The sequence below is a fragment of the Phanerochaete carnosa genome (genome assembly GCF_000300595.1).
Source record: "Phanerochaete carnosa HHB-10118-sp unplaced genomic scaffold PHACAscaffold_13, whole genome shotgun sequence".
In the NCBI taxonomy this organism is placed as follows: Eukaryota; Fungi; Basidiomycota; class Agaricomycetes; order Polyporales; family Phanerochaetaceae; genus Phanerochaete; species Phanerochaete carnosa.
The window spans coordinates 1,462,619-1,478,642 of record NW_006767640.1 but is presented as its reverse complement, the minus strand read 5'-3'; the positions used below and the strand labels follow the sequence as shown (position 1 = coordinate 1,478,642).

Here is a 16,024-nt window from a genome sequence, read left to right as displayed (position 1 = left end):
GCCTCCATCCAGGATGGAGCACAGAGCACGGGGCCTGTTGTGCTGCCTCCATCCAGGATGGAGCACAGAGCACCGGGGGCCTGTTGTGCCGCCTCCATCCAGGATGGAGCACAGAGCGCCGGAGGCCTGTTGTGCCGCCTCCATCCAGGATGGAGCACAGAGCGCGATGCGGAGGTGGGCGCTAACAAGAGAGAGCATACCTGTGTATAGGCGCCCATCTCTGTGTATATAAGCGCCCATCCCTGGCCATTTCCTAACTTGCAATGCAGCCTATAACCCATGTAAACAGACACTCTCGCGGCCAGTATAGACGGTGACTGCTGCGTATAGCACCTGCTCGAGTATACCGCATGCCAAAATAGTACTGCTCCCCTAAAGCAGCATGCCCGCCAGTGCAGATGTCCAGAAGAGGCAATCAGTTTCCTGGGCACGAGGCGGTCGCCGCTGGCGGGTGTCTTACTGTGGTGCTCCACAAAACCACCTGACACACTCGCTTACGGTAATTATGGGACGATCCCGCGTTTCATATCCGTGCTAGCTTATAAAGGGCAAAACGCGGATGCAATGACTGACTCTGATGCAGTTTATCGAACAACGTACCCGCCAGCGGCGACTGGGATCCGGCGTCAATCAGCCGTCGCCACTACTAGTGGGGCCCACAATGACTCGACCGCACGAAAATGAATTGATTCTTGCAGCATGCGTGCACTGCTGACATCGGCAATCACAGGGCGTGTACAAAATCTCTCTAGTACCGGTGCGTGTGTGCCGAACAATACAGTTTGCCATGTAGTCGCCACTGGCGGGCGAATCATGTGTATCGATTCTAGGCTCGCAATCTCTCGCGGCTACGTTTCATCATCGACTTTACTATTGCCAGATTCCACGCCCTTACGTACCCTCATAAATAAGCGGGCTGATGTCGAGCTTGTGGCTCTGATCTAACGAGGTATGCTGATTCTAGTGCGATTGTATGAGCGCAATGCGCTCGCCACAAGTGAAATCACGCTGGATTCCATTATCTGCCATCAGCCATCCAGTGTATAAAAGTCTGTCACCCACTTTCAAATTTTGCAGCTGCTACATCCACCAAGATGCCTATCACCCCGCTTACAGAATTTGCAGGCAAGTTGACTATGTCGCGCTAGCATCAGCAGCCGTCTTAACTAATATCACCCTTTCAGTGTCCATGATAGGTAAGTGTGTATGATAGCAACACAATACTCCTTCGCTGTCAACTTCTTTCCAGAGACCACCTCTCGCATCCAGCGTTGGCGGCATCACGTCGCTTCTGTGGGCCATCTGCCCAGGTTTGAGCTGCCTTGGGGGGGTTATTACGAAGAACCAGAGAGCTTGCCCGAGGACCCTCCAATGGGGTCCCAGTTTGCACAGGACTTTAATCAGGAGATCGAGCATGCGAACGAATGCGACCAGGAGATCGAGCACGCGAACGACAACGATCATCCAGCGGCGTCGTTGTACCTCGCCGAGCTCAAAGAAGAAGTGCAGGGCGCTGACAACCAGTGGCTTCTTCCCTCTCCAGAGATACTGACAATCAGCCTCACCTCTTCGCCCACCTACTACTGCTCCCCCACTCCGTCACCGTCTATTAGCTGGAAGGCTGAGCGAGCGCTGTCTAACGAGGCTGCAGCAGTGCCAGACATCGCCGAAGCAACGGCATATCAAGCTGCGCTCGACGAGAGTGTGGACGCAGTGGAGACAGAGCACATGGAATGCGAGGAGTGAATTGTATGTTGTATAAATCATAAATTCAATCGTCATGTTTCTTGGTGTAGTAAATGCTATTATGGGACTCCAGGAGCAAATCTGCAGACAGTGGCTGATTATTTGTCAGCAATGTGCAAACTAGCCAACCATTCAAAGCATAGCTAGCGCACAACGCACATTGCTGTCCGCATGGCGAGATGTTTGTCACTAGTCATTTAAGCGTGCTTTTACTCGCTGCCAGCTGAGTGTCCGCTGCTGGTGATCTTGCATGTAAGAGATAAATATTTCTACTCCCAGCCATTAAAATGCATGATTGCTATCTTCGTGATTAGGCCACCGGCATGTGTGGATTGCAAGATTGGCTAATACTACATCGCTCGTTTCACCTGTATGTGGTCGTCACTGGTCACCTTATGCAGTGTGGAAGGCTATGATCAAAGGCACTTTAACTTCTTCCTGCAAATGTGCAGTTGCCACTGGTGGCCACGTGCAGCCCGCCAGGTTGACCAAAGCTGATTGTCCTGTTTTTCTACAAACAACAACAGAACGCATATGTGGTCGCCACTGGCGGCCACATGCAGCCCTCCAGGTTGACCAAAGCTATTTGTGCTGTTTTCCCACAAACAACAACAAAACACATATGTGGTTGCCATTGGCAGCCATATAGAGCGTAAGATTGGCTAATGCTGCTCGACTAATTTCACTCATATATGTTCGCCACTGGACACCTTAACCAATTTGCAAGGTTATGACCAAAAGTACTTTAATGTCTCCCTGCCAACGTGCGGTCGCCACTGGCATTTGCATATCGCTGGTGAGGTTTGACCACAACTACTCTGCTGCTTCCCCACTAAATACGCAGTCGCCACTGGCGGTCGCTCTCTGAAGCATGCTGACCACAGCCACTCTGATGTACTTGGCCGCCTCTCTGCACACATGCAGTCGCCACTGGCAGCCACGCACTGCATCAGAAGCAAGTGTCAAGCGGTAGCAGCCAGCGTCAAGCGGTAGCAGCCAGCATTAAGCGGTAGCAGCCAGCGTCAAGGGCAGGGGTCGGCGCTCGAAACGGCCCCTACCGATCTCTACAAGTGCTCATAACCGGCTAAATACTATATCCGAGATAGATGCGTAAGCACCTAACGGCGCCTGAAGTACGACCACGTGATCATGGTAAGAAAGCGTCTAAATCACGTGACCTAAAACAAGCACCGACTGAGGCGCTTATCGTCCTGGCAACTATCAGGCGCATCTGATGCGCCTGATGGCGGCGGGCGGTGATGGCGGATCATCCCGCCCCACGAACGTCGGGCCGACATTGGTGATGCGCCTCACGGCCATCAGCGGGCGGTCCCCCGACGGTCTGGATCCACCACGTGACTATGACGTCATAACTACGTCATCTTTTGACCGCGCTAACCGGTCTTAAATCGCATCAAAGTGGTCCTGCTGACCATTCCCATATAGTATGCCTGAGCCTCTTACAAGGTTAGAATGACTCCATCCGCCGATTTCGCTGAGGGCCGGCCAATCACAACGCGGATAGTCATAATGCCCATTACGCACCCGTCCGATGGCTTCGGCCTCGGCAGCGGTGTCCATGGTACTGCCCCTCCTTTGGGGTCCCATAGTGCAAGGTATAAGTACTTCCTGGAATGCGCTGATGAGTGTCACCACGAAAGCATCCGGAGTTCCTCACAGAACTCGGACCTTCGCCTTCCAGTTTCACCTCAGCAATATCACCTCGCCTCGCTTCGCTCGGCTCGGCTCCCCCCAAACCCTAAAACCTAAGCGTCTAAATCACGTGACCCAAAACAAGCGCCAACCGAGGCACTTATCGTCCCGGCGGCTATTGGACGCATCTGATGCGCCTGATGGCGGTGGGCAGTAATGGAGGATCATTCCGCCCCACCAACGTCGGGCCGACGTTGGTGATGCGCCTTACGGCCATCAGCGGACGGTCCCCTGACGGTCTGGATCCACCACGTGACGCTGACGTCATAACTACGTCATCTTTTGACCGCGCTAACCGGTCTTAAGTCGCATCAAAGTGGTCCTGCTGACCATCCCCATATAGTATGCCCAAGCCTCTTACAAGGTTAGAATGACTCCGTCCGCCGTTTTTGCCGAGGGCCGGCCAATTACAACGCGGATAGTCATAATACCCATTACGTACCCGTCCGACGGCTTCGGCCTTGGCAGCAGTGTCCATGGTACTGCCCCTCCTTTGGGGTCCCATGGTGCGAGGTATAAGTACTTCCTGGAATGCGCTGATGAGTGTCACCACGAAAGCATCCGGAGTTCCTCACAGAACTCGGACCTTCGCATTCTAGTTTCACCTCAGCAACCATCACCTCGCCTCACTTCGCTCGGCTCGGCTCCCCCAACCCTAAGCTTGCTAATCAATTACAGCTTATATACAACTAAGCGCAGCTATTCTATTATCATATGTGAGTGTATATAAATGCTCCAGACTCTCTCCATCCAGTTAGTTATACATTGTAGCTAATATGACAGCAGCTTGCCAGAGATCTGTGCATTACTCAATTATACCAAGCTTGCTGATTTACTATAACTAGTGTACAGATAAGCGGAGCTATTCTATCATCATTTAAAAGTGTATATAAATGCTTCTCATCACCTCCGCCAAGTTTGCTACACTTTATAGCTGCTTGGCAGTAGCTTGTAAAAGATCCATCCACTTGCAACTTGTTCAGCAAGCTTTACTGGTCAACAACAGCTTGTATACAGCTAAGCGGAATGACTGTGCTATCATTTATATGTGTATATAAACTCACTACATTATCTCCACCAAGTTTATTTTGCTGAAACAGCTAGATCAACACCTGATTTTGCAGTTGTGTGCAAACAGTTCATGCTCGATTGTGCCACTGTGCACAATCGGGTATAAGTACTGTACCTACCCAATGTAGATTGGATGTCTCAAGCATGCAAAGAGCTCATGCCTGATTGTGCCACTGTGCACAATCGGGTATATCAGTGTTAATGTTCCTGTGTTATTTATCATCCAGCTTCATTACCTTTTCTTACTTCCAAGTTGTGCATGCCATAAGGCATCCTCTAACCCAGAAAGGACCCCTGTTTAGAGGGTATAATGCCCGAGCCTCTTACAAGGTTAGAATGACTCCATCCGCCAATTTCGCTGAAGACTGGCCAATCACAGCGCGGATAGTTATAATGCCCATTACGCACCCATCCGACGGCTTCGGCTTCGGCATGCGGTGTCCATGGTACTGCCCCTCCCCGGGGTCCCATGGCGCAAGGTATAAGTACTTCCTGGAATGCGCTGATGAGTGTCACCACGAAAGCCACCAAAGTTCCTCACAGTACTTGAACCTTCGCATTCTAGTCTCACCCTCAGCAACATCACCTCGCCTCGCTTGGCTTGGCTCGGCTCCCCCCAGCCCAAAACTGAGGGGCATCCCAACCTTATATCAGGCTGGGATGCTACCCAATAACAAATACATGAGCGAGCACAAGGAGGACATGTTTCCAATTGACAAGAGCACCAAGTTACAAAAAAGGAAGGTGTCTACGGTAAATGGGCGCTAAGTCGCATGCCTTACAGATTGGCTGGCCCTCGGTGAAATTGGCAAATGAATATAAACCATCTAACATTAGTCTGGACACAGGCATATTGTAAAAGAAAATGCAGCAGGAGTTGGCAGAGATAAAAGTCTAGAGTTAGTGTCTAGACTATAATGTAGTAATGACATCATCAACATGTGACTGGGTCCAGAGCATCCTGGGGCACCTAAAGACACATCAGGCGGGAACCTGACACATCACCAATGATGGCTGATGTTCAGAGGATGGGGTGAATTGCCGTCACCACTTTTGCCATTAGCACACCATTGATGCACCAATAGCCACCAACTATTATAGCACACACTTGCGCTATCTTTTAGATCATGTGATCTACATCACCACCAGGTCACAAAATCTGGCGCTTACCTTTCCTTGGACAATAAATGTCCACGGTGGATCCAATATATATATACATACCCTGGCAGTAAGCAGCACTTTTCACAGGTCACACAACCCACCTGTATCATCAAATCAACCCCCAAACCCCCATTTTCTACATACATTCCCTCTGGTCCAATAGCATTATCTACGCAAGGCTTATGCAGTCTTTATGTGCTCCATCCTTGCATAAAAGTCTGGACAGGGCAGGCAAGTATATAAGATCCAATGAAAGTGTTGATGAGACTCACAGTCAAAAGCACGGGCATAAGGAAACCTCTTCAGCCGTCTTCACTTTTGGATCCTCTCACAGCATGCTCATCACTCACTTCACTTGTTATTCGCCACACCAGGCCCTTATGTATTTGCACAGAGTATCAAACATGACATATTCACTATTTTAGCCGCACTCCAACAGTACCACTAAATTGAATCAAAATATAAGACACATTTAGACATCAAGACCGAGCAAAGTTCACTTGCCTATACAGCCAATGCAAGGACCAGAGCACAATGTGACACTACTGGAATGTCACAGGCTCATCCAGATGACTTGCCACAGCATAGGCACGAGGGCGCCGACTAGGCTCAAGTGACCAGCACTCATACATGAGGTGCCACAAGCCTTGTGCCATTGGTGTGCGGTTGGGGTCCGCAGGACACGGCGGCGGCACGTCAACAGGCGGCACGCCCTGCCTGATGAGTGCCACAACCTGCGTGTCAGTTGCAAGCTCGAAGTACGGAATCTTGCCAGTGTACAGCTGGGCGTGTCGGTGGCATCAGTCTCGTGCAGCATGGAGAAAAGTGGTGCAGGCAGCAGGCACACCTCGAGACAGAGCATCCCGAATGCGAACATGTCGCTCTCGAACGTCGCGCGCGTCTGGCCCTCGTTCTGCAGCTCCGGCGCGCACCATCGCAGGCTGCCTAAGCATGCTGGGTTATAGTCACTCGGGTGGTCTCGTGCGAAGCGTGAGAGCCCAAAGTCAGCAAGCACTGCACGGTTGTCCACATGAATGAGAATGTTTGCCTGCAGACTTGCTCAGCAAAGATGGCGCAGATGCGAGAGCATGGGCTCGGCGTACTGCCTTGAGGTCGCCGTGGACGACACCTTCATCGTGGATAAACTTGAGGCCGTCGGCGATGTCGCGGATCTGTTGAGAGCTGTCAGCACGCCGGTGCTCTGTGATTGCACGCCCAACATTTACCCATTGGTTACTGAGAGAAACAATCGGGACTTGGACTTTCTGAGGGTGCTCGAGCAGCTCTCTGATATAGTCCATGCCGTTCCCATTCTCGGCCCAGTCGAAGACCAGGCCCGGGGCTGCGTACTTGCTTGTGACACCGTACAGATGGATGACGCGCTCGTGGGCGAGCAGCCAGCAGCTTAACTCGAGAACCATGCGCTAGGAGCCCGGAGCAGTCAGCTGTCCCATGCGCGAAGCGGCAGAGGACCGAGGCCACGGACCTGTCTGAGTAGACGGATGTCCCCCTTGCCTCTGAGAATCTTGATGGCCACCGTCTTCTTCGCTTCATTGCGCTTGTGATAGGTCCCCTGGTAAATCACTCCGTAGCTGCCGTTACCCGCCGGCGCCGGCGGCGTGCGCGCGTTCTCGAAGTCCTTCGTGCACTCGTTAGAGGGGATGTCCAAGATCGCCGGGAAGGCACCGGAGCTTTGGGCGATGCGGATGATGAGCCGGCGCAGCGCGTCACGCTGCTCCATCGCGCCCTCGTCGGTATGCTTGTCCAGCTCCTGCGTCCAGGTCAGCCGAGGGTATGTATCAACAGGGCATGGCGCGTGTCAATACCTTGAGCACGCGCGTATACGCGTCCTGCGCGAGGTTGCCGCGGAGCGCGGACATCAGGATCACATACGGCCGGCGGGCCAACGCATTGCCCTGCAGGACCTCAGCGTACGCCTTGCTAAAGACAAACTCCAGTGCGTCCAGGCCGAGCAAGAGTTGCTCCTCAGCGTCGGCCTCGAGAGATTTGATAAGACGGATCCTGTGCTGGAAGAGCTCCGTCTGCACGGACTCGAAGGTCTCCAGTGCGGGATCCATTGCCTTGGTCACTGTCGCGTATGAGGCCGCTACAAAACCATGTTAGCCAGGAAAATTTGAGCAAACAGAGGACAACTCGCTGATGTACGAGTGGGCCCAGCTCCAGATCAGAGCGGTCGCCTTGAGGACGCAGCGCAAGAGGTTGCCTGTCAGGCATGCCACCATGCTTTTCGTGCTCTCGGCGGACGGAGGTTCTGCGCTGATCGAGAGGAGGTAGTCCAGAGTATCGCGCACGTGGGCAAGGAGATCTTCGGGTGCATTGTTCTGCAGCAGCTGTGGATGGACTCTGGTCTCCCCTTGGTTCTTGCGGTTCGCATCGACGAGGCGAGGCAGCTGCACTCGCAGATAGTTCCATAATGATACCAAGAAGACCCAGAGGGTTTCCTGACACAGATGACGTTTCAATGTCAGGAGTGGGGAGAGGAATGTTGGGCTACACTCACCGGGATGAGGCGGATCAGCTCAATCTTTCCTGTTCGGAGAGTGACCAGAGCGTCGATGGCACGACGAAGATTTGTCAGTGTCGGAAATTTGTCCTCGAGCACCTCTGGAATCAGTGGGAGTACACGAGAGACTGATCTTGCCCCCGGAACTTTATGGGTGACTCGCAAATTGGGCAGATCGATGCTGGCATCAGAGCCGTCAGAGACACTGAGCTCAACGGCACCCTCTGCCAGGCGTGTCAATGGTGAGACAAATAATTGTGTGTGAACAACCATAGACATACCAGACAAAAGTTTGGGGAGGCTCAGCTGAACGTGTGCGATAGCTCCGGTAGAGGAAGCTGGATCAAAAGCCGGATAATCAACATGCTTGTAGATCTCAACATCGAGTAGTCGCGGCATGTGCGCCTTGAGCTCTCTACGATACAGACCGCTCAGGAATGTGCCTTCTAGAAGAGGCAGACGCGTAACTCTTACATAATTTGTCTCCACAATGGATTGTCCGACTTGATCGGGTTGTACGGAGTCAAGAACTCCTGGGCGTGATAAATGCGAAGGGCGAGGTTCAATTCGGAGGATATTGGTTTGATGAATGCGACTAGAGATGTCTAGGTTGGGCAAACTGAGCAGATAGCGAGTGGGAGGGTTTGGCGTACTGTCTAGCTCCAAGGGGATCGGAACCTGGGCACGTAACAATTCTTCCGGCACTTGGACGACCCTGTCAATCGAAGGGGTGAGCACGTCACGTTACCCCTGGAAGATGGGACACGCACTGGACGGTTGATGCTTCCGCCAAGAGTCGATGCCCTCCTACATGTATATCGCCCTGCGATGCCGCCAGTGGTCCATCGGGCGCTGAGCCCCGAGCTAGCCCTCCTGCCTCATGCGGGATTATGTCTTCCATGCAGAGCGATCCAACTATGCGCAAACGTTAGAGACCTCATCCGATCGTAGATGATACTCACGCGTGCCATCGATCTCGACTGGAAGTTGCATTCGACGAGGAAAGCTTGCGAAATCAATAAGACAGTCGCCACCCTGAGCAGCGGTCAGCGTTTGTAATTCCAAGAGATCTGTGACGGTACGAACCATGGTGTGCCCAACGTCGTCGGGAATCCTGCTTCGCTTCGGCGAAAGAGGGGCTGGGTGCTTCCCCAAATAAGTAGTTCTGACCCCCTGCCGTTCCATCTCCGGGCCCGCCCACCTCAGCCCCTGCAACACCGCCGACATGGTCTTCTACTGCGGCACTGAGGGATGTATTCGTGCTGCCGAAGGCGACCGCCGCCTAGTCTGCTCCAGTGTTGACCCACCCGTCGCCGACCACGACGATGTCCTCCGGCTCAACATCCCTGAAATATGCGCACTACGTGCCGTGGTTCCGGGCGATATACTTCAGCTGACGATCCTCAAACCTTCTTTCGGCGTGCGTCTTGCTCTTGAGGGCGAAAACCGCGCCATGTGACGCCTTGCAGGTATAGCTGGCTTCAAGATACGTCTGCGCTAGCCGTTCTGCAGCATGCAGGCATGAACTTGTCGGATTATTCGATGCACTCACATATCCACCGAGGCATGGAGGAGTGGAGGAGAGCGTGCTGGGGACACAGCGAGGTTTCGCACATATGTGACGAGCGCCCAAAAACACTGAAACCCGATCAATACAGGCGACGCGCAAAGACCTAGACAGGTAGCTGTCAAGACTACTGGAAGAGCAAAACCATACACCTGTGCGTCTGTAGTTGATTTTCCGGACAATCCAGAACGCTATATCAGCATGAGGTAGTCAGAAACCCGGAGCGTTGCGAATGTATTATGTAAGCGCACACTGTACCAAACATGGCACATTCACAGCCTGCTATGGTAATTTTGGCAGCGCCTGGTTCCCAAATCCCAGGCATCAGGCCCGTTTGGCGTTTGCTTCTTACCGTGTAGCATGACGACCTCAATCGCCTATAGCTTCTCTGACCATCAGTTGACATCGTGTGTAGCTTCAAATGGTGATAAACTCGGGGAGGATAATCAATAATGGGTTAGAAGGAAGGTACTCTAAACCAGTCGTGAGTCGCTTGCTTCTCTCTCATACTTGGATTGAACGGCACTTGTCTTCTTGGGGCTGTGAGGGCGACCGGCCTTGTGTAATCGCGGGGCCGCATGGTAGGATGCCGCCCTCCAATCCGAATTCCATACCGTCCTCTGCAGCCTGTCTACGTTTTGTGCTATGTTCCCGCGAAATCATGTCGCTTGTGCCGAAAATACGCACCCTTATCCAGACAAAGCACTATTGTTCTCTTCGTGCCGGTGATAGCCGGGGCGAACTCGTGTTCCAGAAGCGCCAAGCTCCTGGGGAGGCACTGTCCTGGGACTCAGGCCTGGCGACCGCCCTCTCACAGCTCCTTTCACTCGTACTCACAAAATGAACACAGACCTGCACTCCAACACCGAGCAATCTGCACCAAGCCATGAAGAGCCAGCACCGCTGGATAGTTACGAGCTGTACTGGCGAGACCGGCAGAAGATGCTCGAAGATCGCGGGTACATGCTGCGCCCTCGGTATTGCGACCAAGGGACAAAGGAGGGACGCGTCAAAGCGACTCCCATCGACCCACCGCTCTATGAAAACTATGCAGTAAAGCGTCCCGTGAGTGCTCACGACGTTGGCTGCGCGATAGACTGACAGAGCGCGGCGGCGTCCAGGTGCGGACGAACATCATGGACGCCACTCGCATCTCGGACGGCAAGCTGGTGATGATCAAAGCAGGGCCTACAAAAGCCGAAGAGTTCAAGATGATCTTGCGGCTTTCGACGCCTGAACTGCGCGCAGACCCGCGAAACCCTTGCGTGCCGATGCTGGACCACTTCGTCGACATCCACGACGACCAGATCTCGTACATCGTCACGCCATTCTTCAGACGTTTCGACGACCCGCCTTTCCAAACATTCCAGGAAATCTTAGACTGTATAGATGCCTTGTTGAACGTATGCAGCGCGTTTTTGTCTCGTCGCGTCGTCGTCTAATGTAAACTGTAGGGACTGGTGTTTCTTCATGAACAAGGCATCGCTCACCGGTGAGTCCTTCAGACCTTTGTTTATTTATGCGTCGCTGAGGTCATTTACTGACGTGCGTGTGCAGCGATTGCGCCAGGGAGAACGTTGTCATCGATGCTGCCGCGCTCTATCCGCAAGGTTTTCACCCCTCCCAACTGGACATGCTACCAGACCTTAGTGGTCCTGCTCCCGTCTTGAAAAGATCTCAATCGCCATGCCGGTACTATTTCTTCGATTACGAGCAGTCACTGTACATCCCAGTGGATGTGTCCCCTAAAATTGCCCCTTGCTGGTTCGGATGGGATTCAAATATTCCCGAAGTTGAGTTCAGCGGCAGACCGTACGATCCGTTCAAGGCGGACGTATGGCTGCTCGGGAGGGTAATCTCACGGGAAATCTGCTGCGTACGTGGCCAGTTTCCTGGAGAACGACTCTGTGCGCTTACAATCTGACCGGGCGATAGGAATGGTCCGGGTTCGATTTTGCGTTCTCCGTGTCGATGGCGATGGCAAGCGACGATCCTGCCCTGCGACCGGACCCCGCAAGTTGTCTGGCGGCGTGGAAAGACGTGAGCTCAAAGATAGGCCTGAGACGGCGCTGCGCCAGAGCACGTTTGCGGCACAGCGGCAAGCCCAATACGGGGTCACAAGTGCAAGATTTCCTCTTATATATCCGCGCACTTCGAACGCGCGGCCTCGAAAAATTCCGGCTTCTTTGTTAGTAGCATTATCGCTTTCACTCGGAAATGACGAGGCAATGTAACAAGAAGTGAACTCTGCAGGTCTGGCCGTTGGCGGCCAGTGGCCCCGGCTCGTGTGCAAGACATTACTGACGCGCAAGGCAGTTCTTTCATTCTTTTGGCTTGCTTTCATCATGTGTGTGAGTAGGTACCAAGCGGTTGGTACGTTATTGCGAAGCATAGGCTACCACATCCACCATATGTTTCACCGCGCCCTGCGAACCTCGTTGCATCACCGCGTGCTCCACGCTACTCAGCCCGCCGATCTGGTACATAAGGCCCAAGTACGAGACAATTTTCTTAAGATCCAATTCTCCCCACTCGGATATCTGTGCGTCGCACATTGCAATCGCACTTCCTTACTCGTTGACTAGCTGATTCCTAAATTTCACAACCGCGTCATGTCTCTCATCCAACGTCGCAGTGCTAGCCTGCTCCCCCTTCTCCGCACGCTCTATCAAGAAGACCCGATGCTCGTCATTGCAGTGCATTCCGTGGCTGTAGTGGCCGGGATGGTCAGCGTCCGTGTGATCTTTCGCGCACTATGGAACAAGACCCATCGCCATCCAAGTGAGGCACTTGAGCGTATCCACAAGACTTTACGGCGCGGGACGCAACTTATCTCCTGGCTGCATGATTTCCAGAGCAGGAGAGGGTTCGCAATTGATACGGTGGCCAAAGGACACTATCTGCCGCCTCCGTCCCAGCTGCACAACGTGTTGATCAAGTAAGTCTTCCGCCAGTATTCACGTATCCAGGTGTTAATAACAATTTGCCCATATAGGTACTTCGGGTTACACGCCAGTCTTGAACAACAGCTTGCAGGGGTTTCCCAGCGTGCGAAGTCGCCGATAGACCAGTACAAGGAATATCGGAGGCTGTCGCGCGAGATCGACGATTTTTCGAAGAGTTGCAATGCTCTCTACGCTGATATTCTGGTTCGTCCACGCTCAAATTATCCGATAACATTGATAGCTCATTCGTTGCCTCATAGAAAACCACGTCTTGTCTTCTAGCGCAACCGAGCGACATGGCAGAGCTCGAGAGCTACTTAGCGTCCGATCAGACCATGAAGGGCGCTATACAGGAGATCGCGCGTGCCTGTATGTCTCCGTCCTCCGTCACCTGCGTCGGTCTCGTTCGATTCACGCTGTACACCTTTAGCTCAGCCTGGTAGAATGCATCACGACTCAGCCCCCGGACGGGAAGGTGTTGCGGCCTATTTGTACAACTCCAGCCTCAGTCCTGGGGGAAATACTACAGCTACAGCCGTCCGGCTGATGTTGGGGCGGTCGAAGAAGACTAATCTCTATCCGAGCGAGACACTGGAGCGCGTCCACAAAACCCTGCAGCGCTCAACGCGGTTCCTCACCTGGCTGTACGACCTCGGGAATAGGAGAGACTTTAGTCTTGATGCGTTTGCTCGGGGGCTTCATCTGTCGCCTCCATCCCAGCTACAGAGTGTTCTGACGAGGTGCGCCTGTCGTCATAGTATATCCGCTTATGCTCTGACGTCAACTTTCGGATGTGGCAGGTACTTCGGGCTCCACGCAAACTTCGAGCAGCAGCTCGCGGAAATCGCCCGTGAGAGGTCGCAGCTAGACCAATACGAGAAATATCGGAAGCTGTCACTCGAGATCGACAACTTTTCGAAGGGTTGCGATGCTCTCTATGCTGATATTCGGGTTCGTTTGCACTCAGAATACTTCGTGAAGTTGATCGCTTATTTGCTGCTCCGCAGAAAACCACGTCTTGCGTTCTACTGCAGTCAAGCGACATGGTAGAGCTGGAGAACTACGTGGCGGCCCATCCTGACATGAAGGACGCGGTTCAGGGGATGGCACAAGCCTGTATGTCATTTTCTCCAGGCCGCGAGATACGGTCTGCTCATATGGTACACCTCTAGTTCAGCTAGCTGAACCAATCAACGACTCTGCTTCAACCTCTGGCCAAGAAGACGCTGCGGTCTATCTATACGACTCCAAAGTCGCTGTTAGAAGAGGGACTATGACCACAATCGTCCAGCTGATGCTGAGACGGTTGCTACGCCCAACCCCAACGCCTCGCTGAGCCTCTGTGAGTCTTATGCGTTGTCCTGCGTTTATCTCCCACGTTAATAACCACTTCCTCGCCCAGTCCGACTGCGGCAGGGTGGCGCTGATGATTATCTACGCATGCTTCTTCAACGTAACGCTGACCTACACGTCTCCAAAGTTGTCCGCTCTGTCTTCGACGGTGTATCGATGCTCTATATCGGCCTTTCCCTGCAGCAAGGTATGCGCCTATCTTACAATGTCTGACAAGTCCCAACTCCGGGTCCCCCATGTATCTCGGAATGCGCCCATGCTTAAATATATACAGTGGTTCCGAGTGTTGACAAGCGAGATGAGGCGCAATGACTGGGTCTAGTGCGAGCCCCTTGCATAAGGACATATAGAGACGATGCACAGGCCTGAGCTGCCTCATGTGTTCGGCGCTCGACTGTTTCCCGAATTCCAGGCTTCAGCCCTTCGGTCTACCTCAAAAATCCGGCTGACTATCGTCCTATGTATCCTAGCGCTCCAAGGCTGTGTTTAGTTCCGTACCTCTTGAATTGATCGCGAATTGAATGAAGCGCTAAAGCATAGCAGGTGGCAAGAACGGGTCGTTAGTCGCCCGCTACATAAGCAGTAGCTTCCCGTCTCGGCAGACAAGGCTGCGCTTCACTGGCCGCACTCCATCGCGACACTTTGGATCTGCTCCAGGAGGCGGCGCAGCTTGCACAGGGTCGGCTGCGCCCTCTCTTTGGCCGCGCTGCAGCGCTCCGAATCGAACCGAATCTCGTCGGTACGGGTGAAGACGTCGTTGCAGTCATGCATCCCGAGGCAGGCCGCTGTAATTTGGCCGAGGTACAGCTGGAGGTAGACTTCGTTGTCATGGAGTTTGTTGCGGCCACGGTGCTGTGTGCGGGACTTGACCTTGACGAGCGAGGATTGTGGAACTGCGGAGCCTATGCGCTGAACATCGACGACCGAGGACTCTTTCGGGGTCGTGCCGCCTGTGAGAGAACCTACGTTCAGGGATGATAGTTGGTCAGCAAGAGAGTCCGCCGAGGGTTGCTCGGGGACTTGATACGCGTTAACTTCGTATCGTAGAACGATTTTGAAAAGATTGCGGCTGGCTGGGATTATCATCTTGTAGGCTCGACAGACGGCAAGCTCGAGCCAATCACAAGCTTAACCTGCACTCGGCAGAAACGGTGAACGTTAGAACTAACCAGCGGCGCGCCTGAGAGAGCGCGTAATTGGCCGGTGAGAGCTACTATCAAGTTTTCGAGCATGTACCAGTGCACCGCAATAGCAGATGACCAGATAACGCGAATAAATCAGATAAAATGTACAACTGCAGCAGATGTCTTGAACACAGCACTCCAGGCGTGTTATTTATATGTAGATTTGATTCTACGTTCGGGAGCGTCATTGTCTCATTTTTGCGAGAGATCACAAGGCACACTGACCTGGATCACTTGGCTGGTGAAGCGCTTGAGTATAGTAGGCGGCAAGAACGAGTCGCCAGGCTCTCTCTGCATAAGCAGCAGCTTTCCGCCTTGGCAGATAAGGCTGAGCTTCGCACCCTGGCCGCGCTCTATAACGGCGCTCTGGATTTGCTCCAGGAGGCGGCGCAGCTTGCGCAAGCCCGGCTGCACCTTCTCCTTAGCCGCGCTGCAACGCTCCGAGTCGAGCCGAATCTCATCGATACTGGTGAAGACGCCGTTGCCGTTGTGTATCCCGAGGCAGAGGGCGGGGATCTGGCCGAGATACAGCTGGAGGTATGCATCCTTAAGATGAAACCGCCCCTTGCTGAGCTGCGAGCGGGACTTGATCTTGACGAGCAAGGGTTGCGGGACTGCGAAGCCTATATGCCGGACGTCGACAAGCTCAAAGACCTTCTGTTCCGTGCCGCTTGTACCGGACCCCACGTTCAGGGGTGATAATTGGTCAGTGAGAGTGTCTATGGAGGGCTGCTCGGAGATTCGGTACGCGTCGACTTCG

General features: G+C 53.3%; 4 protein-coding genes across 4 annotated transcripts; 2 read left to right on the top strand and 2 right to left on the bottom strand.

Moving 5' to 3' along the window:
• Positions 1-1,189: 1,189 nt before the first annotated feature.
• On the top strand, positions 1,190-1,746 carry PHACADRAFT_201614 (uncharacterized protein; the record flags this gene model as incomplete). Its single annotated transcript, XM_007401898.1, has 2 exons — positions 1,190-1,196; positions 1,250-1,746. The coding sequence occupies 2 exons, from the start codon at positions 1,190-1,192 to the stop codon at positions 1,744-1,746; spliced, it is 504 nt and encodes a 167-aa protein (XP_007401960.1).
• A 4,448-nt stretch (positions 1,747-6,194) lies between these two features.
• Positions 6,195-7,127, bottom strand: PHACADRAFT_154564 (uncharacterized protein). The gene is made up of 3 exons (XM_007401897.1): positions 6,939-7,127; positions 6,795-6,863; positions 6,195-6,739 (listed from the first exon to the last, which is right to left on the bottom strand). The coding sequence occupies exons 1-3, from the start codon at positions 7,110-7,112 to the stop codon at positions 6,245-6,247; spliced, it is 738 nt and encodes a 245-aa protein (XP_007401959.1). The 5' UTR covers positions 7,113-7,127; the 3' UTR covers positions 6,195-6,244.
• Positions 7,128-10,580: 3,453 nt separating this feature from the next.
• PHACADRAFT_154561 (uncharacterized protein) lies at positions 10,581-11,975 on the top strand (the record flags this gene model as incomplete). Its single annotated transcript, XM_007401896.1, has 4 exons — positions 10,581-10,847; positions 10,904-11,196; positions 11,340-11,658; positions 11,718-11,975. The coding sequence occupies exons 1-4, from the start codon at positions 10,623-10,625 to the stop codon at positions 11,973-11,975; spliced, it is 1,095 nt and encodes a 364-aa protein (XP_007401958.1). The 5' UTR covers positions 10,581-10,622.
• Positions 11,976-14,695: 2,720 nt separating this feature from the next.
• PHACADRAFT_201611 (uncharacterized protein) lies at positions 14,696-16,017 on the bottom strand (the record flags this gene model as incomplete). The annotated part of the gene is made up of 2 exons (XM_007401895.1): positions 14,696-15,042; positions 15,486-16,017. Coding segments are annotated over 2 exons (879 nt in total), but the record flags the coding sequence as incomplete, so codon positions are not given.
• Between the last annotated feature and the right edge of the window lie 7 nt (positions 16,018-16,024).

What these genes read in the sequence shown, in the direction of transcription:
- PHACADRAFT_154564 (XM_007401897.1), bottom strand. Translation starts at nt 7,112, where the DNA reads ATGGTTCTCGAGTTAAGCTGCTGGCTGCTCGCCCACGAGCGCGTCATC. An exon ending in AGAAAGTCCAAGTCCCGATT is followed by an intron (nt 6,864 to 6,938) that starts GTTTCTCTCAGT and finishes AGCTCTCAACAG; the next exon opens with ATCCGCGACATCGCCGACGG. An exon ending in TCCACGGCGACCTCAAGGCA is followed by an intron (nt 6,740 to 6,794) that starts GTACGCCGAGCC and finishes GCAAGTCTGCAG; the next exon opens with GCAAACATTCTCATTCATGT.